This window comes from Chelonia mydas, chromosome 2 (genome assembly GCF_015237465.2).
Source record: "Chelonia mydas isolate rCheMyd1 chromosome 2, rCheMyd1.pri.v2, whole genome shotgun sequence".
In the NCBI taxonomy this organism is placed as follows: domain Eukaryota; kingdom Metazoa; phylum Chordata; order Testudines; family Cheloniidae; genus Chelonia; species Chelonia mydas.
The window spans coordinates 232,866,731-232,893,022 of NC_057850.1; the positions used below are offsets into that span (position 1 = coordinate 232,866,731).

The 26,292-nt window shown below is 39.4% G+C and overlaps 1 protein-coding gene across 10 annotated transcripts in view; it reads right to left on the reverse strand.

Moving 5' to 3' along the window:
• The window catches only part of EPC1 (enhancer of polycomb homolog 1), a 114,376-nt gene that overhangs the window by 3,041 nt on the left and 85,043 nt on the right, over positions 1–26,292 (reverse strand). For 3 of the 10 annotated variants that reach the window (XM_043541449.1, XM_043541445.1, XM_043541450.1), the window contains 11 exons: positions 23,591–23,750; positions 22,064–22,240; positions 21,887–21,976; positions 21,649–21,797; positions 21,394–21,441; positions 18,701–19,053; positions 12,514–12,684; positions 2,740–2,858; positions 2,572–2,658; positions 1,833–1,974; positions 1,342–1,702 (listed from right to left, as the gene is read on the reverse strand). In XM_043541449.1, the coding sequence (XP_043397384.1) occupies positions 1,342–1,702; positions 1,833–1,974; positions 2,572–2,658; positions 2,740–2,858; positions 12,514–12,684; positions 18,701–19,053; positions 21,394–21,441; positions 21,649–21,797; positions 21,887–21,976; positions 22,064–22,240; positions 23,591–23,750 (1,857 nt within the window). Of the gene's footprint in view, positions 1–1,332; positions 1,703–1,832; positions 1,975–2,571; positions 2,659–2,739; positions 2,859–12,513; positions 12,685–18,700; positions 19,054–21,393; positions 21,442–21,648; positions 21,798–21,886; positions 21,977–22,063; positions 22,241–23,590; positions 23,751–26,292 lie in introns of all 10 variants that reach the window. The other 7 variants (XM_043541446.1, XM_037890957.2, XM_043541448.1 and 4 more) reach the window with 7 other exon arrangements.

Below are 26,292 nucleotides of genomic sequence, written 5' to 3' on the forward strand. Positions count from 1 at the left end.
GTACTTGTATGAGGTGAACTGAAAAATACTTTCTTTTGTTCATCATTTTTACAGTGCAAATATTTGTAATAAAAATATAAAGTGAGCACTGTACACTTTGTATTCTGTGTTGTAATAGATATCAATATATTTGAAAATATAGAAAAACCATACAAAAACACTTAAAATTTCAATTGTTATTCTATTGTTTAACAGTGCGATTATGATTTTTTTAATAGCGATTTTTTTTAGTTACTCATGTGAGTTAACTGCGATTGATAGCCTTGTTTTAACATAAAATGTGAAAGTGTTTTGTTTCAACTGAAGTGCAGTATGCCATATTATTGTCACAATTATATCACACAGAAAAAAATATGTCACCACCAAAACTCAATATATACTGGTAAAAAATCCTGGGCTAGTAAAAAGAAAGAGGAAAAACTAAGAACTCCATACGAAAATCAAATTAAAAGTAAAGAGGATAAGAACACATTAAGAGTAAATAAATTAAGTTCAGTAATTTAAATGGTCTGACAAACAATTAATATATCACATACTGTGCAGTAGCCTCTGTATTTTAGAAATGGTATCCATTTAGAATAACTCTAACTGCTCTCACTCCTATTTAAGGGGTAAGACAAGCAATTAAAACATAAATGGCAACTATCTGGTATGCAAATCCCTCATTTTTGTTAAGTAATGTGAAGAACTGAACAAAAAAGGATATTCCCAGAGACCCATATCTACTACTTCATAAATTATATGCAATAGCACACATTAGATATAATTTCTTCAGTTTATAAATCACGTAGACCTCTGCTGAAATATTTAACTAGTTCAATACCAAAAAAATAATAATACATAATGGGTCCTAAATCTAAAAACATTTAAGACTGACAAAGCATGAGAAATAAATAAAACAGCCTAATTTCCAGTTTAAAACCTGATAATTTTATTACAAAATTATTTTAAAAAATTCACAATTCACAAGTTCTGCATTACACAGAATTTCAGGTATTCCCTGAAAGCTTTGCCAATGTTCTAACTGTAAAAAGATCTTTGGATGACCATTGATCCAGATTCCCTAAGGTCATTCATCTATGGACAGTATCACCTCTTTTAAAGGAGCATGATACGAAGGTTCTCCCCATTTATGAGGCAGTAATTTGACTTTCAAATAGATAAACAAGGCTGGTTTTACATTGCGTTTAGTGGAGATGAATTTTCCCTTTGATTGATACTGTCTGGTAGAGCATGAACAGCAGCTTTGGGTTAACATTCTGGGTTTCTGAGCTAACAGTTATGTCATTGTGGAAAACCGTAAAATAAAACTAAGAAAATTCAGACACATACAGGACTTACCTTGGTACTGCATCCACAGAGGATGAAGCTGGAACCTTGGGCACCTGACAGTTTGCTGCTGCAGCCAGCTTTAAGGCAGATGATGGAACAGCACTTAAAGTCCTAGGTATATGTCGTGCATTGCGTGTGGAAATAGAGTTTACAGTGGCAACCGATGAGGGTACAGTTAATCGAATATTGTTCCCAATCAGGAGCGGAGTTGTTGCAGAGTTGGCAGCTTGGTGACTCAGTGCACTGTGGGAACTCGAAGTCTGTGTTATATTTGAAGGTGGTAACAAGGTTGAACCTGCTGCTGACGATGAACTTGTATGTACAAGTGCTGTAGGTGTAGTACTACTGAGGTGTAAGCCCTTGTATACTCCTGCAGAAGAATGATATTTAAGAAAAAAAAAAAAAAAAAAGAAAATTTGAGACTCCAAACAGGGGTTTCACATACCAACTATGAAAGCAAAATACAATCAGAATGAATTTAGATTTGTATAGGTCTATACCTGAGGCCTGAAGGATGCCATTCACCCCAATTCCAAGCACCACATCATCCTTCATTTTGAATCCCATCAATTGTTCTGATGTTACCAAAGCTGAAGCAGCAAACTGAGCACTAACAGAATCCAATGTCTTGGAAACAAAACCCTAAGAAGAAAGGTGGCAAATAAATGTGATCAAGTTTCAAAAGGTCAGTACTCTTCCTATTTTTATGCATAAACTAGTAATGCACAAACCAGTGCAGATAAGAAAGAACTGATCCTCACTGTTCCCTCAAACCAAACTTCTGATGTTTGGTAAAGTTAGATAAATAATTAAATGCAGTATTTCCCATGTACTTATAATTCCAGTACTAAAACATGCACAAGTATTTCAAACGCACAACACACTGTCCTTCCATACCATTTCTCACAAGATTTCCAAACCAATCTGGAAGATTCAAGGAGGTTCAGATGTCCAACAGCAACTTCTGAACTTTATGTAACATTTAAAGTGTCAATGCACAAACACATTTAGCTGTTAGATATTTTCACAGCTAAAGACAGAACATGCTTATACATGGTTATTAAAAGGTAAAAATCTGGCCTCAGAACACAGTCATACATACAGTCTCAACAGGACAACAACATGGCTGGAATTCTTTGCAATATGTATTCCTGAGTCTTTGAGTATTTCATTTAATTGATTCACTCATCTTTTTGGTTTTTGTTAAGAGGGAGCAGAGGCAATGCCTGCCACACTCACCTGCAGTGTCCCTTCTAAACACTTTACAGAATGGCTATGATGTAGATTCAGGCGAAAGCCACTTTCCTGTTCGTTAGTTTCAAGGTTCTATGGCAACAGTTGACAATTAGAGATGAACCCTGGTGGGAAACAATGAGGGATAAATCATAGCACAGACAAATCCCTCACCTGTGAAGTGTTGGCAGAGGAATTACTATTTGCTTGCTGTTGATGAATTTGTGCAAACTGCTGTTGCTGCATTAGTGCCAGTTGCTGTTGATGTTGCTGGTATTGTTCGGCTGTAAATGCTGAACAAAATATAAAACGAGAAAATACTATATCAAAATATGTATATGTTGTATATATACACATCTTTTAGAATTCTAAAACAAAAAACTGTTTCAACATACCACAGCAAATTCCTAAGAACCTTGTTGCATCTTTATGGCAACAGACTATGATCCTTCTAGCGGTTTTGTCCAAACTAAGTTTTTCCCATTGAACACATTTGTGGTGAAGTATTAAACACCTTCTGCACTTAGCTTACAATATTTGAGTGAAGAAATCTCATTTAACGGAATTTAAGGGAGTAAGCCCAGATTGGCACAAACCACCGCTCAGATAAGACTGATCTGCAAAGATTGTGTTTTAGTGTAGTACATTAAAGACCAACTTTCATATGTGCAGATTTGGGGCATTATCTTGTGGGATGCTGAGCATTCTGAACTTCCACAGACTCCACTGGGAGTTAAGGTGCTCACCCCCACACAGGTGAAGGCCCTCAGATTTAATATTTAGTTGAAAATACAAAAATGAATTTGATGTTTACTAATGAAGACTGTTTTACCACATTATGATCTCTCAACACAAACTTCACTGTTCCCACCACCCTCTGTTTTGTATAGACTAAAATACCTTCTATATTAGTATTTAAAAAAAATAAAAATAAAATAATCATGCACACTGTCAACTCTGTTAATGGAGAATTTCATAGAAGCTATTTTCTTCCATAAAAGAGCTCTTAAAGAGTGATACATTAGCTATAACGTGTAAACGTCAATCACAATTTTCCCCAGTTAACCCACCTGGAAAAAAAATCCAGTCAATAAGAATGGAGTTGTTTATGTTGATTTACAGAAGGATGTCTGAGGAAAGACACTGTATTATACTAATTTGTCTATGGAGAGATCAGTTCTAAAAAACAAAAAATAAAATTCATTTTGAATCCCCCAAATGGTTTGTATAGTTTTAATGAAGAAAATCTCTATTGCCAATTTAAAAGTGGGATGATGGTGCAGATTGAATCCATTACAGAGTCAGCCTAGACCACACCTTGTGAGTTTTCCCAAATTAAATTTCAGGCCCCCAAATTTCTGTGGATATTCTCAAAACAAATATTATGAACATTCTTATGCAACAACTTCCAATGCATTCCAGACTTACAACTGTTACCAAATGGAAGGTATCCAACTTTCTACAAGTCAACACAAGACTTAAATGCTTGTTCATGAAATACAGTATCTTGGCCAAAGCTTTTATTCTTTATTCCCAACTGCAGAAAATCTGTACTCCTATCAGACTACATGGATCTAATGTTTCGGGGGGGGGGGGGGGGGGGGGGGGGGGAGGGGGGAGGAAACGGGACACCTAAATGTTGTTAATCTTTGCTGAACTCTAGAGGATAGAATAGTTAATCGAATGGCTCGTGATGATTTGAATACAGAAAACAAACAAGTTAATCCATAAGAAGAGTCTAAAGATCATACGTCTTCAGCCTACATTCAACTATGAATTTCTTGGAAATATTTGCATCATTCGCAGCTACAAATTAAGATCTTGTACATGATGATTATATATATATAAATCTTTCTTCTGATTATGTATTGAAAGAGCACCAAATTATCACAGAATCTATTTTAGGGTTTTATACTGCTGCCCATCATGGTAGTATTTGAGAGTCTGTATCTAGCAGCTGAACACAGTAAAATGGCGTAAGATATCAAACAAGTTAGAAGCTCTTCTGATTGAGTTCTTTAGTGAATAGGCATACAGTGGTTGTGTATATATATAACCATGTGTAATGCACTGCATCACTTTCCAACGTATTTCTTTTAAAACTATGGCAAATTGAATTGAGATTAGTCTTGAAGATTTGAAAAAAAAATCAAACATTTACTGCGTTAGTAGGTATTTTATTTATATAAATCTTTTTATTAGTGAATTATAACTAGTTGGTGCTATATTACAGTGTTTTGAAGTTAAAGGTTTAAAGTATCCATACAAATAATGGACTAGGAAAGTTAAGATTTTACAATTTAGATGATTTTTCTTCCTGTTCATTCTTAGTAATTTGGTGAAAGGACTTTGCGCTCTAAAACAACAAGTTTGTAGATGTATTGCTTAAAAAATGAATTGAAATGATTTACTAAAAAGAGGAAAAATCCACTGTTCATCAATTGGAATCTTAAACTATAGCAACATAAAACTGCATATCTATTTTAAACAAAGTTTATCTAAAATTATGGCCCCCTTTTTACCTTCCAAAAGCTGAATTCAGGATTTTACATTTCAGCTATGGTATCAGCCATTTGCTAGGGAAGCAGAGTACCAAACTAATCAGTTCATAAATGAAAAGTCTGTATAATATGCTTTTAAAATATAATTTGTAAATTAAAAGCCACGTTAAAGGGACACAAGATAATTTAGTCCTGGCCCCCACCCCACAATTATCCCCAACTTCTTATATCATCACTGATTATATCAGAAAAAAAAATCCAGTTAATCATTAATACTTTGAACAATGAAACCAGACTGGTCAGTTTGATTTGCATATAATTACTTTCAAAATTCCTTAAACATTCTCTTTTGCAACAATAAAATATTGTAATAGCATGGAAGCCATAAAAACACTATCCAACAAAGTTTTAACACTACATTTTGGGCCTAAACCACTTGAATATTAAATTAAAATGACAAGTTAACTGAAGTTTACATTTTTGTTTAACAAAGTTAAACAAAATTTAACATCCATGTCTTGTTACTGCTGCACAAAAGTGTTGAGTGTGGTCATTGTTCATAGTAGTATTTGACAGAGATATTAATTTGGTACTTTGGGAAGGAGATATTTAGATTTACAAATGAATGTGTAGTTTCCAAATAGCATTTCAGTGAATTATTGCAGTCCATACAGGAATTACCTTGCCAGCCATTATCAAAATAATTGCAGTAACCATTTTACAAGGCAAGTGAAAGAAAAAACTGCTCTGCACCCACAGCATTTTAATTATTTATGCTCAAGTTTTCAAAGAGGCCTAAGGAAGCAATGAAATTCAGTGGCAGTTGGCTGCCAGACTTCCTTAGGCGTATTTGAAAATCCCATCATAAGCAGTACAAACTCCTGTTAGCTTTTCCCCCTATAATTTCTGGACACCGAGATTACACCCAATGCATTGACAAGTGACCATTTATTTTTTTTTAGTGGTTAAAGAACCAGACAGTCATGGGCAAGCATTATTTCCAGCTCTGCCAAAGATTTGGTGTGTGATCCTGGGCTATTCACATCCTCATTATACTTCAGTTACATCCATTTTACAGACAGGAGGAAATACCTCTCTAATAGCGTTATTGCTGAGAGTCAAAGTTTGCAAACTACTTAAACACTCTCTGATGGAAACTGTTACAGGAATGTAAAAATATTTTTCACCCCCATACCATGTCAAAATGCTACTTTCACATAACAAAAGGTCCAGTATATGGGCCATAATCTGTATTTGTTTTAAGTGTTTTAGTCTGAGAAGCTAACTTCTTAGTCTGAGCTACCTATGGAAAAGCCCTACATACACTGATGACATAACCAATCAGGAATGCTGATAATATGCTCTGTCCAAACCCAACTCAGACTGATTTTTTTGGGAAGGGGTCGGCATTAAAGGAAAACATCCTAGTTGGCTAAAACAAATCAGATTTATTTTGCTCATTTACAGTCCTCCTAATCCGCTTCCTAATTTTCCTCCTGTACCAAGTACAGATAAGAGTTTCTCTTGTAGGCCACTAGGCCAACAGTGTGTTTAGCTCTACTAGTAAGACACTGTGGTGATGCAGAAGGTTTTGGGAATTGGTTTTTCCTTGTGTAATACACACTTACCAAACAAAAAACAAAAACAAAAACCTTTTAAGTGTTCTTACTTTACAAGAAAGCATCTCATCTTCAGTATCCTTTATTTTCAGTGCATTTGTACAAATCTGATTGGAATTGTGCAAGGCTCTCCTGTGAAATTATGGGTCTTCATGACAAAACTGCTCAGCATTGTAAAGTCAAGGAGAGGGTCTAAAAAGTCTTGAAGTTCAGATCAAGAATTAAACAGTTTCACTATTTTTTCATAATTGCAAAACTGAAGTTCTCCAACAGCTTTTCTAACAAAATATATTTCAGAAAAAAAAAATCTGTTCACCTCTCTGAAAAGCCATTTAGTACTAATATTTGTGAATTAACAGCAAATGGCTGTCACAAACAGGCTAACTATAAGGATTGCAGAGAGAATCCCTTTTGCTTTCATCTACTGCATATGTTGTTCTTGCTTGTAAAGTCAAACCAAGTTTGTTATGTAAACATGAAAGCTTAGGATCCCAGAATCTTGAATGTCAGTAAGATCCAGGTAATGAAGGGAAATTCTAAACTTGTTGAAATGGGTAATCAGTTTAAAAAACAAATTCTAAGATGATACTTTCTAACTTTTTTTTTTTTTTTAATAAATTACTGTGCAGACTTCTGGAAGTTTTATTACTTCTCAGCTCTTACTCCATAAATGAAATCATACATGCTTGAAAATCTGACAGATAGACAAGATGGGTGATCAGCTCCAACTGGTAAAGCTTATTTCTAGCTCCTAGTTCTACCATTCAGTTTTTAGTAAAAAAAATTGTGAAGTGTAGCTCTTATCAATGCTCATAGACGCATATTCTTGTGACAATTTCACCAGAAAATAGCTTTTCAAGTTTTCATATGTGGTACAATCTGACAAAGGAGAAGAGCCCAAATCTTTCATTTGTACATATCTGTCTTAGATATAGATTTGTTTCAGTATTGCAGTCCAAGAAGCAAGAAAGTAAATACTAATGGAGTAGATTATATTTTTAATTCTCAGATCACACAGTGCCTGTTTTTTCAGGTACTGATGAAGACCAAACATCAAGTCTAGCTATTCTAAGATCAACTATATCTGAAACCATGTTAGAAAAATCGTGCTACAGGGGTTCATCTCCCCAACATAAGCTAGGAAGTCTAGATAGAAATTGAAGTAGAACAATGATACGCAAGAGAAGTGTAAGTGCACCGTAAGAACACAAAATTGTGAACTTTGAAGTTAAGAACTCATTGTAAAAATAAAATATTTTTGTTGACAGTTTCAGTTTCTTCAGATCAGCCACATTTGGGTTGTGAAGATTTCCATCAGAGATCATTCTGGTTTGTCATAATGAGGCTTCTTTAAAACTGAGGGTATTCTAAGAATGTTGAACTCTAGGATGAATGAACATACTAGCTAGAAATTAAAGAGGCATGTGAATTTTAAAAAATTCTTACTCAAGTTCTGATAGAAAGTAATGTACTATTAGTAGGTTGATAATTTTTAGGAGGCATTGAACCTTAGCACTGAGTTTAAGTAAGGCTTCCATATGGCATCAACTTTCTAGGACTATAAGGGCTGTAGGTTTGGATACTAGCAGTTCAGTAGCATCTGAGCTCTTTCATATTTCCTAGCAAAACCCAATACAGTAAATTCAGAATACCACCTCAAATCTTAGGAAACCATTTTTGATACGTTAAAAATGAAAAGTAATCGGAAGCGTTAAGATTTAGAGCCTGGTCCAAAGTCTATGGAAGTCCATGGAAAAACTCCAAATTGCCTTGAATGGGCTTTGAATTTGGACCTTAAAAAGAACAGCTTTATAACAACATCTAACGGGGCACACTGCAACAAATTTCAATACTCTTCTTTTTCCAGATTTTTTCCTCTACACAACAAATTGTTAGAATTTCTTCAGAGACGCTGCATTAACTACTAACAGCGTGACAGGCTACAAATTTATTAAAAGATGAATTTACCCAAGAAACTGGATCTCGAGTTGGTTATCTGAAAAGAAAGTCTGATAGTTCAAAGGTTTGCTTTTGTGGTTATACGTAAGTTAGCCACAAGAACTCTTTTCACAGTAGTGTTTGCAGCACAATGGCTGAACTGAAGCACAGTTAAAAATCAGCAAGTATCTTGGCAAACTATTTCTTATGCTAGTTGACAGTTTACAAGTTCAGATTGTAATGTTACAGGTTAGTCAGTTCACTCATGATCCGAGTTACAGTCAGGCATCTTGGAACTGTGGAATTGTCCCATGCTGTCCAATAACAGGGATATTGTCTCTATCCATTTTGTATACTTCCTATACGCCACCTATAGGGTTAATTTCCTCAGCATTTTAGTAATTAAGAAATGTACAGTGCTAGTGGTTTTCCATAAACAGGAAATGAGCACAGAGGTTTGCTGCTTTGAAAACAATCGCAGTATGGACAGGTACTGTAATTGTAAGGAATTGAAGATTTGAGTCGATAACCAATTCTGGAATAATGACGACGCAATACATTTCAAATATTCTCTTGGTCATAGGTGCAATCTTGTGTGATAGCTCAAACTTTTAAGACAGGCTACAGTTGACACAGCAGGAATGCATTTTCCCAAAATATTTAAAGAACATACTGATTTTTACAGATCAACTTTACAGATGTGAATTTCTCTCTAGTTTTTTTTGGCTCAGTAGTTAAAGTCAGCCCACTAAACTAGTATCTTGTAACTGCACAGTTTAGCTTGATGTACCTTGTTTTACAAACTACTTCATTCATACAAATCTTTGGACTGTAAATATTATTTTTGTTGCAAATCTGAATAGGAAAATGAAGGTTACTTACCTGTAAGTGGAGCTTCTTTGAGATGAATGGTCACTATCTGTATTCCATGGATGGGATACGCATGTGTGCCATGCACCCGAGTTGGGAATTTCTTGCAAGCAGCGTGTATTGGCCCGCACATGTACCATAGCTCACCTTGTGTTCCCAGCGGAGGGCAGTGCAGGCCAATGCCTCTCCAGTTTTCCATTCTTACCTCAGAGTAACCAATCAGCAGCAGAGGGGTTGGAGAGCAGGCAGTGGAATACAGATAGGGAACACGCATCTTTAAGAACCTCCAGTTATAGGTAACTGACCTCCATTTTTTCTTCATGTGATGGTCCCCTATATGTATTCCACATGTGGGAGATTAATAAATAAATAGGGGGTGGGTGTGAGGATGCAGAAGTGATAGCTGACTGTAGAACTGCTGTCCCCATGGCTGTATCTGCAGTGGACTACTGTTCCAGGGCATAAGGCCTGGTGAAGGTACGGAAAGAGCTCCAAGTAGCTGCTTCACATATATCTAGTATGGCTAAATTTCTCAGAGATGCAGCTGAAATAGTCTGCTCCCCGGTGGAATGAGCCTTTATCCCTTCTGGAGGTGGAGGATGCCAGCTGGTCAGTAAAGGATACTACAACCGGAGATCCATTTTTAAAGTCTCTGTGCTGATAAAGGTTGATATCATGATCGCTCTGGAAACAAATAGGTTTAGGTGTCTTTCTAATGTCCTTTATTCCAAAGCCCTCCAAATGTCCAGAGAATACAGTCTTCTCTCCTCTTCCGAGGCATGTGGTTTAGGAAAAAAAATACAGGTACATGGATGACTCAAACTATCTTGGGTATGAATTTGGGGTGGGGGCATAGCAAGACCTTTTCTTTACAGAAGGTGGTATATGGAGGGCCTGCCAATAAGTGCTCACAGTTCTCCGACTCTTCTGTCCAACGTTAGAACAATCAGAAAGGCCACCTTCACGGACAGACAGTCAGACAGCAGGTGGCTAGCGAAGAGGTTAGTGGTTAGTAAGAGACAACAGACCAAAATTGGAGGTCTGACTGAGGTTTGAACTTCACTGCTGGTAGAAAGGATCTGAGAATCCCCTTCAAAAAATTCTAATTGTGACAGGATGCCTGGAGATCATACAGTTATCTATTGGAGGACTGAAAGCACAGATTGCTGCTAAATGTACCCACAGGGAACCGAATGCATGACCTGAAGGCTTAAGGATAAGAAGATTGTTTAAGATATCAGGGATTCTGGTGGAGTTTGGAGACAATATGCATTGATGAATCCAAGCAGAGAAACGCTTTCATTTAGCTGAGTAAAAGCTTCTTACAGAATCTTTTGTACTTTGGTTAAAGATGAATTGCACCCTCTTGGAACATGAGCATTCTACCTCCGATGCCCATCCAAATATCAGGCTCGGAGTTGCAGCAGCCTTGAATTGGGGTATGTGATTTTGCCTCTGTGTTGCGTTAGAAGATCTAGTAATGTGGGGATGTTCATGTGTGGTCGTACTAAGAACGTTAACAGATTGATGAATCAGAACGGTCTTGGCCAGTTGGGTGTGATGAAGATGACTCATGCTCTGTCTTGGTGGATATTCCATAGAATGCCAGGCAATCCTTCCACAATATCAGGAGGGCATCTCCCAAAGAGCCTTTGCCCAGTGCCGCTCTGGAGCAGAACCAAGGCAACTTCCTGTTTGCCTGTGAGGTGAAATGGTCCCAGGCTGGCATTTTCCATGACCAAAGACGTAGTTGAAAAACAAATTGTGAATCTCCCATTCTTGATTTGTGGACAAATGTCTGCTCAGGCAGCTTGTTAGGGTTAAGTGATGTTTGATGCACCAATTCCAGAAACTGACTGCCTCTATGCACAAAGATTTAGTTCCCCCTCACTTGTTTATATAAAATACTGTTATCTTGTCCAAGATTATCTGAATATGTTTGGATTGGATGGATGGGAGAAAGGGAGGTCTGTCAGGCCTGCAATGCCTGAGTTCCTATAAGTTGATGTACATTATGGACTCCCAGGGGTCCAAATGCCGTGTGCCATATGATCACCCATGTGCACACCCCAACTCAAGAGGGAGGCATTGGTAACTATGGTTGCCTCAGGTGTGGGTGTGAGGAACACATTCCAAACCAAACCTTCTCCAGTTTTGTCCACTAGACAAAAAAGAGCCCAATACCTAGGATGGAATTGTGACCTTGTAGTTTATGGTGCCCTTCACTGGTGAATACGGCAAGAGAAGCCAGGCTTATAAGCACCATAGATGTAATCTGGTGAATGGTGTCACGTGTGCGCATGAAGTCAAATGGCCAACGAGCAAAAGGCAACTTCCAACGGATGTCCTGGGTCTGATAGTGACCTTGTGCATAAGAGTGCTCGTTACCTGAAACCTTTCAAGAGGTTGATGTGCTGTTGCTGTAGTTGAGTCTAACAATGCCCCTATGAAACCTATGTACCTGGGGAGAGGGAGGAGGGGTTGGGTCAGCATGGATTTTTTGTGATTGATGCAAACACCTAGGGAAGATAAATAAGTGAGCAAAACATTGGTTGCCCTGTGGAACTCCTCAATGGATTGGCCTGCAAGAAGCCATTTGTTGAGGTATGGGAAGACACTAAATCCTTCTCTTCTCATCCAAGCAGCCACCACTGAAAAATCCTTTGTAAACATCCTGGATGCAGTGACCAGACCAGAGGGGAGTACTCTGAATTGGTAGTGGTCTTGGTGGAAGAAGAACCTGATGAACCTCCTGTGGACTGGATGGATATTAATATGAAAATCTTTCATGCTGAGAGCCACAAAACCATGTGCCCTCCTCTAATAAGGGAATTACTGATACCAAGGATATCATGCAGAATTTTAGTTTTCAGATAAACTTGTTTAACTGATGTACATTAAGAATTGGCTTCGATCCTCCATTCTTCTTGGGGAATCAAGGAATACGGAGAGTATAACCTCTTCCTGTGGTGTTGAGGTGGAACCATTTCTGTGGCTCCCCTGAGGAGCAGGGAATTTACCTCCTGTTGTAAAAATCTCCTTGCAAGAGTGGTCCCTGGAAAGGAACCAGGAAGTGGGCTTGTGAAAAGCAGTGGTCAGAAACTCGAGTAGATAGCCTCTTCTAATATCCATATGTCTGTAGTTAGGGCCCTCCAGTCTTTGACAAGTAGGGTAAGGTGACCTCCAAATACCTGAATAGGGGAAAGAAGAGGCATCAGTAAAGGGACGCTGGTCTCAACAGTCAAAAAGAAATTATTCGGTTGGGGATTAGTGTGCTTAAGTGGTGGTGGATGTTGCAGAAGCTGGGTTCCTAGGTCTATATATTAACTGTCTCTTGCATGGTGGCTCCTGACCATATTGATGATAAAAGGGCTGAGGAGATGGTCTTGCCCTATATCCCTGTCCATAAAGCTTCTTCTGGGGGGAAGGGGTATGAATGCACAGCTAGCAAAGCATTATTCTCAAATCTTTGAGGCAGCAGAGATTCATCTGTTTTCTAATGGATTACCTTACAGTGTCAAAAGGCAGATCTTGGATGGTACTCTGCATCTCTGTACAAAAATCTGAGGATTACAATCATGAATCTCTCCTTATTTGCCGTAATCATCCCCCTCAATGCAGTATCTGTGGATCCACTGTGGCTTGGAGTGAAGTTTTGGCCACCACTTTGCCCTCACCCACTAAGGCCTGGAAGTGGGCTCTATCCTTCTCAGGAAGCTTGTCCTTAAATTCTAGAAGTCTAGCATAAATTGATCAAATTAAATGGACAAGAGGGCCAAGAGGAAAAGATGCCCTTTATTCCCAGAAGGTCAAGTCTCATATCCCTTATCAGAGGGAGTAGCTTTTGGGTGCTGTTGCTCTGTAACTGCCTGCACCACCCTGTAGTTTGGCGGAGAGTGAGAACAAGAGCTCTCCCTCTTGGATGGGACAAAGTAGCACTTCTCAGCCCTCTTAGGAGTGGAGGCACAAAAAACAGGGGTGTCCCAAACTGCCTTTGCTGTGTCCATGATGGCCTCGCTGATGGGGAGGGCTACACTACCGTCTAGTAAGCAGTGCTGAGCCTCCTGAATTTCCTCCAGCTGGATTTGTAGCTTTGCAGCTACTTTAAGCAATACTAAGACCTCCAATGGGGCTGGTTGCATACGGCTGACTGATAGCAAATAAGACTCTTGCACCATTCCTGGGTGCCTGGGGTAAGGCTCCCACAGTCCCTAATGTTGTCAATAAGATGGATCCACCAGCAGAGGGGGACCCCTTGGCATCGGGTACCACCTGTCTCTTGGCCAATCTTATCTGGTTGGAGGTCGGAACCCTGACCTTCTAGGACTTGTCTCGGGTTGCCTCTGCTTGGTGCTGCAGATACTCTTGCAGAGCCTCCGACTCCTCAGAAGAGAAGGCCACATCCCTGAACAGCGGTAAGACCAATGGCTGCGTTTCAAAGCTGGTGGGTAGAATGGGAGAATGATTGTCTCCTTGTGATAACAATGTCCTGGAATATAGATGGACCCAATAGGAGCAGTGAATGGAGACAGGGGACAGCAAAGATGTCTTCTGGGGAGACATACATCTCCAACCGTCCCCGAGTACAAGGCGAGTCCATTGGCAGCGCTGCTCTGGTCGCTGTCTGGGGCCACATTGCTATCAGTGCCGCCTTTGTTCCCGAAGTGGATGGAAGCACCAGGAGTTGTCAATCAGAAATGTTAGCCTCAGTAAAGAAGTACAGGCAACACTGATGTTTGTTGCTCACAGAAAAGGAGTATGGACAGTAAACAGTTTGTGAATCCCAGGACCCTGGGCATTATCCAAGACTTCTTGCGGGGGGGCGGAATGCTATTTAACTATCTGTGCTAAACCATAAAAAACTACTAAAAATTAACTATACATAATTCTTACAGGAATGACAAAGCAAAAAGGAGCTGAAGAAACAGAAGATTCCTACTCCAATCGTGCGGTGGTAATAAGGAACTAGACAGGGATCAGCCTGCACTGCCCTGTATGCCCTTGGTTGGGAGCACGAGGTCCAACACACATTTCTTTCAAGAAATTCTGGAGTCAGGTGCATGGTGTGCATATGTATTCCATGTGTGGAATACACACAGGGATCATTAAAAGAACCACCACTTTTTTGAGGAACATTTGGAACTAGACAAGACTGAAACACTAGAAAAAGGTACTACAGAAAATAATCCTACACTGGCATGAAAATAGACTGGATGATATATTGGATCTTTTCAATCTCTAAACTTCTATGATACTATGTACCATTCGGTTAAAAACTGTTATATTGTGGACAGGTGATTTAGCTTAGTACTCCTGATAAAATGATGGAGAGTCATGTGGCTATAATCTCAATGAGTTGTATTAATGTTTACTCCCCTCTCCAGATTAAAAAAAAAAATCATATTTGATTCAAGTACATCTGTGTCTATAAAAATCAGACTAGGTAACTCTTTACATGTATTATTCCTATGCCAAGTATTAAAAGTTAATTGTTTCAGATAAAAATATGAATCTAAATTCCATACTGATTTTGTAAGTATTGAATGTTTACTATAAAAGTAATTTACAATGTTGAACACATTTGATAATGTTCATACACTGAACACTTAGTCACAGATTTAGTTTTTTCTAAACTTAAGATACAGCCAACGTAATTAAAGTCTTCATCTAAAAGAGAAACTGTCTTATCTGGATTTTAAGAGTCACCTCTACAATCTATTTAAAAAACAAGTAAATACAGCTGTTAACCTTGAACTCCAAATTTGTAATCAGTTCACTTGTGATCTTTAAATGTGATCCGAAACCCATAAACATTCAATTTCTATTCACAGCCTACCTGCCAACAGTCCCTTTGTGTCTTATCCTAAGCAGCTAGAAACTTGCCCAGTATCTTTAGTGCAGTTTCTCCTCCTCGCATTAACAAACTTATACTGCAGCTGCTCTTTCCTACTGCCCTGCTTCTCTTTCAGATCACTGTATCTGCTTCAGGCAACTGGAAGAGCTACTAAGAGGAGAGAGAAGGCAGCCACCAGAAGCCTCATATCAGAGGCTCTAACCAGTAGTAGTTTCAGCCCCAATCCATCTTCCAGCAAGGGGCAGAATACATGGTAAAAGAAGGAAACACCAGGATGACAGGCAGGAGTAGAACAGAAAGAACACTGGGACAGTGGAGAGAGAGAGAGAGAGAGAGAGAGAGAGAGAGAGAACACTAGAGGAGGAGGTAGCCCGTCTTTGCATGCACTCTTTGAAGATACTGCAAGGGGGAACAGAGTGACAAGGTGTAGAATACATATGTGGGAGGCAGAGATCATAAAAACAATGAAAGGCAGGATAAAACCGATTTCCTGAGTAAGCATCCAAACTTTTGGAGTTCATCGCTGGTTGTGTGCATTTCTGAAAATACTGGAAACCGGATTTCACATGTATTTTTCCAAAGGTATGCTGTCGGGTTGAGACAAATACCTAAGACTAAATATGGCAACAAGTGGGATTTAGTAAGGGTTTTTTTGGCTTAGTTTAGCAGGGTATTTTAAGAACAACCTGAAAACTTTGTTTTGAGGCCCTGATGAAGAATATAGAATGACGTTCACTGGAATGTGTGCACGAGTGCATGCCTTCCTCTCCACCAGCGACTGGGGAACTGTCCCTGGATAAAAAGTTTTAATATTGGCACTATACGATACACTCTGCTGAACAGAATTTTTAGATAAGTGATCTCTAAATATTTCTTCATGACACATTTTGGTGGTTCTTTTAATACCTCCCCCAAAAAGATTCTGGGTGCTGTCTCTGCCCTACAGGGGGAAAAAAGGTTATGTATTAAATAATCAGCACTCTATGCTCTCATTGGTTATCTCCTAGCAATGGAAAATGTAAAAGAAAATCAGCATAGTTACCTGACCATTTGCAGCTTTTGATACAACTGACTATGAGGTTTTGTTGACTTAGAGCAGGGGTTGGAGACCTTTCAGAAGTGGTGTGCCAAGTCTTCATTTATTCACTTAAATTTAAGGTTTCGCGTGCCAGTAATACATTTTAACTCTTTTTAGACGGTCTCTCTCTATATTATATAACTAAACTATTGTCATATGTAAAGTAAACAAGGTTTTCAAAATGTTTAAGAAGCTTCATTTAAAATTAAATTAAAATGCTGATCTTACACTGCCGGCCCGCTCAGCCCGCTGCCAGCCTGGGGTTCTGTTCACCTAGGCCGACAGCAGGCTGAGCGGGGCCCTGGCTGGCAAGGGGCCGGGAGCCAGAACCCCAGACCAGCAGTGGGCTGAGTAGGGCCGGTGGCCGGGACCCCAGACTGGCAGTGCGCTGAGTGGCTCAGCCTGCTGCCAGTCTGGGGTTCCGTCCGCCGGTTCCTGCCAGTCTGTGATCCCGGCCCTGCCCACAAAGGGTGAGAACCTACCTTCTCCCTGGTTCTAGCCCATTCTCTTCCTCTCTCTCTCTGTCTGCACTGAGCTGAGGGTGGGAGTGTGCTGAGAACAGGGATGAGGTGAAGGAGCAGGCTGGGGGTTGGGGTGCAGGGTCTGGCCAGGAGCTAGAATAAGGGAGGGAGCTCAGGGTTGGAGCAGGAGGTTTGGGGGTGGAGTGCTTACCTGGACAGCTCCCATTTGGTGTGAGAGGTGCAGGTGGGAATGTGTGTGGGGGGGGTGGGCAGGAGCTCCCGTTTGGTGCTCAGGGTGGGAATGTGGGGGGTGCAAGAGTCAGGACATGGGGTGTGGGGAGGCTGCATATGTGTGGGGGGTGCAGGAGCCAGAGCTGGGTGTGTGTGAGGAGGGTGCAGGGGTCAGGACAGAGGTCTGGGGGTGTGCTCCCAGCTCCCTGTCCTGAGCAGCTCACGGCAGGGGGCTGGAGGGGATATGCCCTGATTCCACCCCGTTCCCACAGCCCCGTCCCCACCTCTTCTCTGCCTCTTCCCCAGAGCAGCGAGCGCGCTGTGGCTCCGCTTCTCCCCCTCCCTCTCTCCCCCTCCCTCGCAAGGGCCATCAGCTGATCAGCAGCAGGGGGGGAGATGAGGAGGGGCAGGAACACAGCACACTGGGGGAAGAGGCGGGGGAGGGGGGAAACTTGCCTGCCTCCTCTTCTTTATCCTGCCCCGGGGGGTGGGGCAGGATTTTTAATGGCATGCTGCTGCCTGCCGGGGTCCTGGCCTGGGTTTGGCAGCTGGCTGAGCAGGGCCGGTGGCTGGGACTCGGCAGGCAGCAGCTGCCATTAAAAATTGGCACGCGTGCTGTAGGTTGCCGACCCCTGACAGACAGTGAACTTTAGCAAGAGTGGATGGTATAGCTGGTCTTGGAAATCCCAAATGATGATTTTGGGAGTAATTACGCTTTCACAGGGAGCATATTTCACAAGCTCATCAGCAACTCTTGGCTTTCTTGTTCTTTCAGATGCAGTTAGTGCTGACTGATCAATAAAGCTAGTGAGCTAAACATACTGGATTTTAGTTATTTAAGTAACTGCTTCTTCTCACATCTGCCATCTACTGCTGCAACAACCACCACTGACATCAGCTGGGGAGCTTGCTAACAGTTTTCTGATTTAAAACATCAGGGGGCTGACGGTCCAACATTTATAGTGACAGGTCCTCAGTTCTGGATTCATTTCCTACAGTAGTTCTGTGGAGCTAGAGTTTACTGACACATTGCAAGGCCAACTATTTCTCTGGCTTTTGCCCATGCATGGGGGAAAAAATATGAAAATATTTTTATAGGGGAAGGTAGCATCTTGACTTTTTGCAAAAAAATCTGTTGTATTAAAGTGCATATGCATACTAGGATTGTAACATTTTATTAAACATAAAATCAACCTTTTGTCTTCCCATAGGTATCTAACAGGTAGGGTGGTAGAAAATTTGGGGTTTAAGGTTTTATGCTTTCTTAAGCAATCTTATTTTTAATATGGTCATCTGTCTTTTTTATATTAACTAAAAACCCTGTACATAAGTGGACATCACACATTTCTAAAAAAGTCAGAACTGCAACAAGTGCTGCCTTTGTACACACATTTGAAATAAACTCTATTAACGTTCACGTTAAAAATGCTAACTAATTAGTTTTCAATATAAGTGGTAAAACAGATGATTCACTGCTGTCATTAGAACAGATCACAAAGAAAAAATGGATAAAATTCTAATATTTTTGATTCTCTGAGTCAAGTTTAACATTTCTAGAAAAAAGTTTGTCAAAATAAACATACCAAAGTGTGCTGAACCACTGCTACTTTTACTTTGTATAGAGGTACTGCATGTCTGGGTCCCAGGTTGTGCTGTGCCTGTTCGATTTATACCCCTGTATAATTTCCTACAGGAGAGTTCATCATTGTCACTGTCATGTAGCGATGGTGTCCGAGGCCTAAAATGCCGCCATCTACATGATTTGATATTGACTAGTATCTGACTGAGGTCTTTAGAGAAAGATTTGTCCGAGGTATTTGTTTCTGAGGTATTGGCAACTTGACTGATTGAAGAGTGTTGAGTTGAGGAAAGCATTTCCAAATCCAGCTGGCGAAACGTACTGTTGTAGTCTGAATGCGCTCTGTCCAGTAGCACCCTAAAATGGAAGTGCAATAAACTTAGCAGACAATAATAAGCCAAAACCAGAAAGGTCACCACACACCAGTTTCTCATAGCAGGAATTTCTTTAGCATGAACAAAGCTCAAAATATCATGAAGCACAGCCACACACTTAAATCCTACTTTACGGTGAGTGGTGTTTATTTTTTAATAAACTGGAACTTGTCATGTCAATGTTTCAGAATTTATTATGACCCATCTAACAAACAGCAAGGCACTCATACATTTTTGATATTTTGACTTCAACTTGGTAGAACTGTACTGAATATTAAATTTGCAAAGTATCAGGTACGTGAGGAGAAGATAAAAATGAGAATGTTAAATTTTAATCCATAAATCCTAACTAAGCAGCAAAACGTGTTTCCAAAGGGCCAAAAAGTAAGCCAATTCCTCTTAGCTGCTGAATACATCAGTTCCACCCACAGAAGTGACCCAACCCAGCCTCTCCAACCACTGAATATGCCCACAGCCACAAGAAGTGCTAAAGCTGTCACTCTCTACCTATCTAACCTCCTGGCAAAACCCTCAAGGGGCATCCAGATCCTTTCCTGATTTGCTGAAATTAAATTAGAAGATGCTGAAATTCACAGATTCCATGAAAGTGTGATTTAGATGCTACTGTTACCCTGAAAACAGAATTAGGGTGCCTCCAGAATATAGCTGATCTGTTCTCATTAGGTATGGGTTTCCAGGGTAAGTAAAGGAAATATCTTGGGATTGCCAGTGGTTCCCTGTTTCAGAAACTCTGTAGAACAGCTCAGACCTGTTACCCCCAGAGGACGATACAGCCTTCTGATAAAGATTGACACAAGCAGTATTCTTTTCAAAACACAGCACTTCTTTATTGGTGCAAATATTAAGAATCCTTAATACAATAACAAACAAACAATCCCCTTATTGATGTTATAAAACACAAATCCTTTATAAGCTAAAAAACACCCCAAACCATGTTGTCTAACAGTTTGAGGTGATCCTAAGTGATGTGCCTTGCTCCACAGAGCTAGTCATCCACAGGTTGCTGAGAGCAGTTTTTAGATGTTCTTTAAATCTTACGTATATAAGTTCCTTTTACAATTAAAAACACATTCATACATCTTTATTAGCCCACACGTGTACGTACACTCCCACATCCCTACCTATAATTATCGGACTTATTACACTGTACTGTCTCCTGCGCATTCTGTCTCTTCTCCGTTTGCTCCAGGGACAGGACTCCCTCTGATGCTGTTCTTTAGAGAGTGCTCTCTTCTTAGCTCTTAACTATCCCACTCAACTATTCCTGCCGACCACTGACACGCTGACCTTTATACAGTTCTGTCAGAACTTTATAGACCTTCTGATATTATCCTTCTGTCAGATCTTTCTTGGATGCATGCCAACTACCAACATTCTAAACTGTCTGTTCTATTTTTAGCCTGCAACCCTTATTCACCTCCCAGTGGTATGATCTGCTGCTATTTTTTGCATTGTTTACCACCTTTTACTGTCAATTCTATATTTAGTGCTCTGTGACCTGCAGCTTCCATCTAATGGTGACTTGTGCTTATTTAAAATGGAAGCCAGAGATCTTGGGACTTTAAGATGGAAAAAAGTATCTGTTATCACTACCACAGCCATTCAGGTGCTTCCATAGCAATAAGTTAATATTGTATAAATCTGAAAGTTAAGTGAAGGTATTTGTTTTGTTGACTGAACAAACTATGATCTGACCAACTTTTTAAAAACACACTCATTTATAGAAAATGTAAAAGATATTTAAATATGTATAGTCTTTAATTAGGTATGGAAAAACATATTACCTATATAAAGAAAAAGGAATACAGAAATTCTTCTAGGCCAACATTTTCAGAAGTGGATGCCTAAAGTAAGGCTCCTTAGAGTCCATAATTAGCCACCTAAGTGAATGTCCGGAGTATCTACCATTGCTCAGCTACCTCACTGGCAACTGCTTTGGTACACAGCACTTTTGAAAGATGAAGTACTTAAACATGAACTTAGCTTAAGTGATTTGCCGTATCTAGGCCTTATTTGGGAGCATAACATTGAACTCCCATTTTCTGGAAGTCTCAGTCTTAAAAATTAACATGCTAGACAATCACAAAACTGTCTGCAGATTTCAGGATTACAAGTAACATGTTAGCCCACAGCAGCAATCATACATAGCTATATTTTAAAGGTATGTCAGACTGAACTTTCAGGACTTCAGTTTCTCAAGTAGAGGATGATCTCTGGGTTCTGGGAGAGGGGAAACCCATTTTTAAAATCTACCATTCACCAAACAATCTTCACAAATAATTTTTATACTACAACTGCCAACCTTAGCTCTGGAGTGGTAAAAGCCTTTCCCAATATCAACAGTAACAGTCTATAAACAAAGAAGTAAACAGTGTCAGGATGGCTTTTACAGTCAGTGGAACAAACCAAAAGATAAAAAAAAAAAAAAATCAGTAAGGGAAAGCATTCCATATGTGCTATCTTTTAGGGTGCCAGTGTCTTTCATTTTCACTTTTGCCCTTGCGTCAATTTTAAAATTATCCACAACTTTTTATAGCAATAATTAAGTGCAGCTTACCTTCCGCCACGCCCAACCCGTCTTCGTGCAAACCCAATACACCTTTGGGGTACAGTGAGCGTGGTTAAGCAGTATCTATAGCGGACATCTCCTAATCTTCCATCTTTAGGACTACTCCATGGCCAGTTGCCAGTCTGATCTAAATGAGGCTTAAAAGAATTTGAGAGAACAATTAAAAATAAGATTTATTCTATAATGATGCTCAGTCTTATATAGTTTATAAATAAGTCTCACTTACAGCATAGTACTGACAACCTGCTTTCCTACGGAAAGCAAAAGGACCATCAGGATCATTTTCTTCCTCAGCTTCAGAGGAACCAGACATAACCTTTGAAAACACAAAGGGAGCTGGTAAGTTCATGAGATAGATTTCTACTGCTCTTAGAAAAGAAGCAGTAAACTGTAGAGATCATACTTGGGAAAGAGGTTCTTCATCTGAGCTGGGGAAATCATACTGATTCAGATCTTTAGCATTAAAGACTGGCAGTGCAGCAGGACTCGTCTGTTGAGGAGTAGCAGCAGCAGATGAAGGTAAGACTTTGGGCTTTTTCTCATATTTCCTTTTGGGTCTTATAACATCAGCTTTCTCTTGCTGCAAGAAAATAAAAGTTTCTCGTTGGAGTCTGTTTTTGAAGCTTTTCTGTTGCAAAATTGCCACCCTTAAGTCTTTTACTGAGTGGCCAGAGAGGTTGAAGTGTAGGAGAACTACTGAGCTTGAATTAATATGCAAACTAGATACCATTAACTTGGGTTTGAATAGAGACTGGGAGTGGCTGGGTCATTACACATACTGAATCTATTTCCCTATGTTAAGTATCCTCACACCTTCTTGTCAACTGTCTAAATGGGCCATCTTGATTATCACTACAAAAGTTTTTTTTCTCCTGCTGATAATAGCTCATCTTAACTAATTAGCCTCTTACAGTTTGTATGGCAACTTCCACCGTCTCTGTATGTATATATATCTTCCTACTATATGTTCCATTCTATGCAGCCGACGAAGTGGGCTGTAGCCCACTAAAGCTTATGATTTACCCAATAGACCATTACATGGTGTAAACATGAATTTAACATCATGTTAAAAATTCTTGACAGGAAGTACTCTAGTTGCCTCTTTCAAGCTTTGCAGTAGTGTTGTATACATGAGGAAGAGAGATTTTGGGGGCTAAAAGTATAGATACTTGCATATAATTGCCTAATAAGATAGTCCTATTTATCATGTAAAGCAACATTGAGGAATTCAGCTGCCACCATTAATAAATAGTGTGCTCTAGAAACTTAATTACAGTAGCAATGTATCACCAGTCTGTAAAGCTCAGACTGGATTAGAACCCAACCAGAAGCATTCATCCTTTTAAGGCAGATGAAAGAAATTCCATATGGGCTACTGGATAAAGGCTCTTTCAGATAAGACTACTATGAAGTGTATTGCATCTGAAAACTGACATCAATAATGAATTTATAAAGATATCCTTCACCAAACTGTAGATTTTAAGTTAGTTTTTGCAGCTTACATCTTTAAAAAGTATTTTTGCCAGTTTGTAAAGTTAGTTCACAGGCAAAACTGTATGAACAGCATTAGCTGAAAATAGGGACCTAAACGATTCCTGATATAATCTTGCTAGAGTCATAAAATACAAAGATGGATTATCCAGACGCAAGTTTGACATGAGCCTCTCCCAGTCCTGAGCCACTTGCTCTATACTTGCTTTGAACTTCTTCATTTTGCTTTATTTCTTATGCAAGTAATCCTATCTTCAGTAGGACGCTGACAATTTATACCAGCTGAGGATCTGCTAGTGTACTTTAATGATAAGTCTTTTATTTTGCAGAAAAGGTTTTACCTTCAAAAATAAGCATAAATTTCTGGTATAGTCTAAAACCTTGTGTGTCCTGTTGACACAAGACAATTAATTTTTGTTTATAAGTACCACTTCTTTACCTTGTTAACTTTGAATTCCTTCAGTTCCATGGCTTCTTGATGCTTAAATGGACTGCTATTTGTAACAGGAATGATGGGGATGGCATAGGTAGGTTTCATTGGCTGCCGCTGTGCCATAACCTCAGACATGATCTCTCCACTGTAGTCACCCAAATTATACCTGGAATTAAAATTTTTTTTAGTGCTAAATTGTCAAAAACCCTGAATATTTGCATACCATTTTTAGTTTCCACAAAACTGCACGACATAGTATAACTTAGATACATTACATAGTAGTTACAATAAGAATACTACTCGCAGCTTTGGGCACTATTAAAAAGATGTATAGCTAAATCAGAAAATCCTCAGAGGACAATAACTAACAAACAAAGACAACATTTAGACACTATTACTTTAGGAGAGAGATTAATACAATGGACTCTGCAATGCCTAGAGGAAAAGTAGGCAAGGAACCAAATGATAGCTCTCTAAGAACTTCAGAAAAGTTGTAGAAAATGAAGAAAAAAGGGGTGGGGGTAGGAAGGGAAAAAATAGAGAATTATTATTTTAGTAGGTGGATGTGTCACAAGTACTAACGACCTAAACTAAAACAAAAAAAGTAGTAAGAAGTACTTTAAACAACAACAAGGCAAAAGGTGCCTGAGCCATAATCTCATATTACAAGCTTTCACCATGTTAGCAATGGTTGGTTCCAAAGATCATTGCACCACGACTCCCTTTTGACAACAAAAATTACTACATGACCCCAGGAGGGGGGACTGAAGCCTGAGCCCACCTGAGTCCCACCACCCCGGGCAGGAGGTCCAAAGCCAAAGCTCTGCTGACCGTATTAAAATGGGGTCGCAACCCAGTTTGAGAACTGCTGTGCTATAGTATTCGGTATCTTAAAAGAGTAAAACTTATATACAGATACATTTCAATTTCTGAAAGTGTCCATATAATTGGCTCAGAGTAAACATACATACATAAATTAAAGATCAATACTCCATGTCAGAAATCAACTAAAAAACCTCTACATATTGCAAAGATGATATCAGGCTATCATGAGGTGGGAGGGGTGGGATATGTCTGTTGGATAACGTGTTGATAGGAGTGCTTAATTACATGCAAACAACTCATATAGAACAGTGCATTATATCACTGGAGAAGGCTGCCAGTTCTTCTGCCCAGGTGGATTTTGGATCAGATGTTAAAGTGGTCGAGACAAAGAGGATGGTGAAAAAGGAAACGGGTAAAACCTATAAATAATCTGTGATTCACTGCCACACCAAAAGTTTTTGATCTGTGTCCCTGGCATAGACATCACTCATGGCAAAGCTTAATTTCACTTAAGAAATTTAAGATACATCAAAAGAATTCCAGGTTTCCAAAATGGGGAACTACACAATAATCCGAAAGCTACTTAAATGGAAATTAAAAGATACCCGTCACAAGGAAAAAAAGGCCTGCAAACTACATGGAGACTATTTAAATCATCACAACAGAGATTCAAACTAAATGTATGCCCCAAATAAAAGAGGAAAAAAAACAGTACGAGAACCAAAAAATGCCACCATGGCTAAATTACACAGTAAAAGGTGCATAGAGGCAAAAAGGCATCCTTTAAAAACTGGAAATTAAATTCTAGTGAGGAGAAAGGAGCATAAACTCTAGCAAGTCAGGTGTAAAAGTATAAGCTAGGCAAAGAATTTGAAGAGAAACTAGCTAAAGATAAAAATAATTGTTGTTAGTTCTTGTAAGTACATCAGAAGCCGGAAGCCTGTCAAACAATCAGTGGGGCCACTGGACGATGGACGAGTTGAAGGAACACTGAAGGAAACAAGGCCGCTGTGGAGAAGCTAAATGAATTCTTCATGTCAGTTTTCACTACAGAGAATGTGGGTGAGATCCCCACACCAGAGCCATTCTTTTTAGGTGACAAATCTGAGGAACTGTCCCAGATTGAGCAGGTTTTGGACTGGTTTTGAGCAGGTCTGAACTGTCCCAAAGGAGCAGGTTTTGGAACCAACAGATATATTAAACAGTAATAAGTCACCAGGACCAGATGGAATTCACCCAAGTGTTCTGAAGGAAATCAAATGTGAAATCGCAGAACTACTAACTGTGGTATGTAACCTATTGCTTAAGTCAGCCTCTGTACCAGAAGACTGAGGGGTAGCCAACGTAATACCAATATTTCAAAAAGGCTTCAGAGGCAATCCTTGTAATTTCAGGCTGGTAAGCCTAAATTCAGTACAAAGCACATTGGTTGAAACTACAGTAAAGAACAGAATTATCAGATGCAGATAAACATGATATGCTAGGGAAGAGTCAACCCAGGTTTGTGAAGGGAAATCATGCCTCAGCAATCTATTAGAGTTTTTTGAGGATATGAACAGGCATGTGGACCAGGGTGATCCAGCTGATACAGTGTACTTGGACTTTCAGAAAACCTTTGACAAGGTCCCTCCTCAAGAAGCGTTGAAGTAAATTAAGCAGTTATAGGATAAGAGGAAAGGTCAATAACTGGTTAAAAGACAGGAAACAAAGGGAGAGGAATAAATAGTCAGTCAGTTTTCACAATGGGGAGAGGTAAATAATAGTGTCTCCCAAGGATCTGACTGGGTCCTTGCTGATTAACATATTCATACATTATCTGAAAAATGGGGACACACAGTGAGGTGGCAAAATTTGCCGACAATACAAAATTACTCAAGATAGTT